The sequence below is a fragment of the Phalaenopsis equestris genome, unplaced genomic scaffold (genome assembly GCF_001263595.1).
Source record: "Phalaenopsis equestris unplaced genomic scaffold, ASM126359v1 Scaffold000088, whole genome shotgun sequence".
Lineage (NCBI taxonomy): Eukaryota > Viridiplantae > Streptophyta > Magnoliopsida > Asparagales > Orchidaceae > Phalaenopsis > Phalaenopsis equestris.
In genome coordinates, this window is record NW_018164530.1 from 391,444 (window position 1) to 393,626 (window position 2,183).

Here is a 2,183-nt window from a genome sequence, read left to right on the forward strand (position 1 = left end):
TTCCTGCTGTCATCATCTCATTGAGAGCAAAGAAAGATTGTTCTATCAATCCCATGTTTCTGTAACCATCAATCACTGCAGTGTATGTAACCAAAGTTGGAAGAATTCCATCTCTCTTCATTTGAATAAACATATTCTCCGCTTCTTCTAACATTCTGAAATTGAAATAAGAGTGAATGAATGCAGTATAAGTGAATGCATCTGGCCTGCATCCTGAAGAAATCATCTCATCCAAAATCATTTTAGCATCCTCAAACTTCCCCTCATTCAATAACAAATCAATCAGAATAGTATAATTAACAGCCGTAGGTTTAACTTTCATCTTCGACATATGAATTAGAACCGACTTGGCCTCCTCGCCCTTATTTTCTCTGCACAAAACATCCAGCAAAAAACTATAGATGAAAGGGTCGGGCACAAAACCTTTTGATAGCAGCTCCTTTAGCAAATATTGGGCATCCTCAATCCTTCCTGCTTTGTGCAGCCCATCAATCAATGCAGTAAAAACAACCTTGTTCACGTTTATGCCTCTTTCAACAATATTATTAAAAAACTCCTTGGCTTCCTCAACTTTCCCAGCTTTACAGAGAGCATCTATTAAAATTGAACATGTGTGCTCATTCGGAACCAAGCCTTTCTCTTCCATTAAATCCAACAATTCAAAGGCACAACTAAAATGGCCCTCCCAGCATTGCCCCTGGATCAATGTTGTGTAAGTGATGACGTTTGGAGACAAACCAGTTCTGAGCATTATACTCATAATATTCATGGCCTCATGTACCCTCCTCTCTTGACAAAGACCATAAATCAACTCACTATATGTCTGCACATCTGGCTTACATCCCTTTGATTCCATCATTTCCAATATGCCAAAAGCTGAAGCAACCCTCCCAGCTTTGCAATAACCATTAATGAAGGCATTGAAAGTTACAACATTGAGCACTAAGCCCTTCCTCATAATTTCATCCATAATTGATTCAGCCTTTCCAATCTTCCCATCCTTGAATAAGCACTGAATGATTACAGTGTAGGAATGGCTGTCAGGCTGGCAACCATCATCCTCCAACCTAGAAAACAAAGATAATGCCTCCGTGATCCTGCCAGCTTCACATAGCCCGTGAATTATAACTGTGTAGGACACCTCATTCCTAGGGCAACCCTTCTCTGGCATCATTAAAAAGACCCAGCAGGCGCTGTCCAATCTTTTGGCTTTACAGCACCCCAAGATCAATGACGTATAAGTAAAAGTATCAGGGTTCAATCCTGCACCCAGTAATCGTTTGAAGTACACCATTGCCTGAGCAAGATTGCCAACCTTGCAATAAGCATTCATCATGGTATTGTAGGTATGCACATTGGGTAAAATCTCACCTTTGTTAATTATTCTGAAAACCGATTCCATTTCCTCGATCATGGAGAATGTTCGGAGAGCCATCAGTACATGGTTGAAGCAACGGATGCTGGAGGAGCGTGCAGCTGCCGAAACAATTAGATGGAGTGCGGCAAGGAGTTCGTCCCGGCAATGGCAGGAGCGGATGGTGGAGATGGCAAATTTCTCAAGGGGGGAAGGGAATGTGGAACGGAGGAGGGAGAGGAGAAGGGCGGCGTGGGTGGCAACGGTGTGCTGGAAAAACGGTTGACTGCCAATCCAGTCAAAGAAGGCGACAGCGGCGGAGGGCTTGAGAGGAAGGGAGAGAAGGAGGTGGGAGAGGAGGGGAGGGGATAGAGCTTTGGCGATACGGTTGAGAGAAAGGTTGTTCCGCCAATTAGGGGAGGAGAGGAGGTAAGGGAGATCGGCGGATATTTTAAGAATTTTAGGAGTCGAAGGAGAAGCGGCGGCCGATGCCGCCGCGGCGGCGAAGGCGGAGGAGAAAGCTCGGACTGCCGCTGTAGATGATTGACGTTGAGAAAGTATGGTTGTCAATCTGAGCATCTTCAGTCTAGGGATCGTTCTCCATCAGTGTTGGGATTCAATGCCGGGTGGAGCAACCTATTGGGCCGACGGCGGCGCAAGGCTACGCTATTTACCCGGTTTCATTTTTTTGTTTTCGATACTCATAAATTATTTTTTTTTAGGGATTTCACACATGCTCGATACTACAATCTTATATATAATATATATATATATAGTCAGTATTTTAAAATAAAATTTTCAAATAAATTAACTATTTTTTTAAAATCAA

At 43.2% G+C, this 2,183-nt stretch overlaps 1 protein-coding gene across 1 annotated transcript in view; it reads right to left on the reverse strand.

The window, feature by feature from the left end:
* Positions 1-1,933, reverse strand: part of LOC110019924 (pentatricopeptide repeat-containing protein At5g65560) — an 8,560-nt gene extending 6,627 nt beyond the window's left edge. Inside the window, exon 1 of the mRNA XM_020717801.1 lies at positions 1-1,933. This exon is cut by the window's left edge and continues 900 nt beyond it. Within this exon, the coding sequence (XP_020573460.1) occupies positions 1-1,933 (1,933 nt within the window).
* Positions 1,934-2,183: the final 250 nt, after the last annotated feature.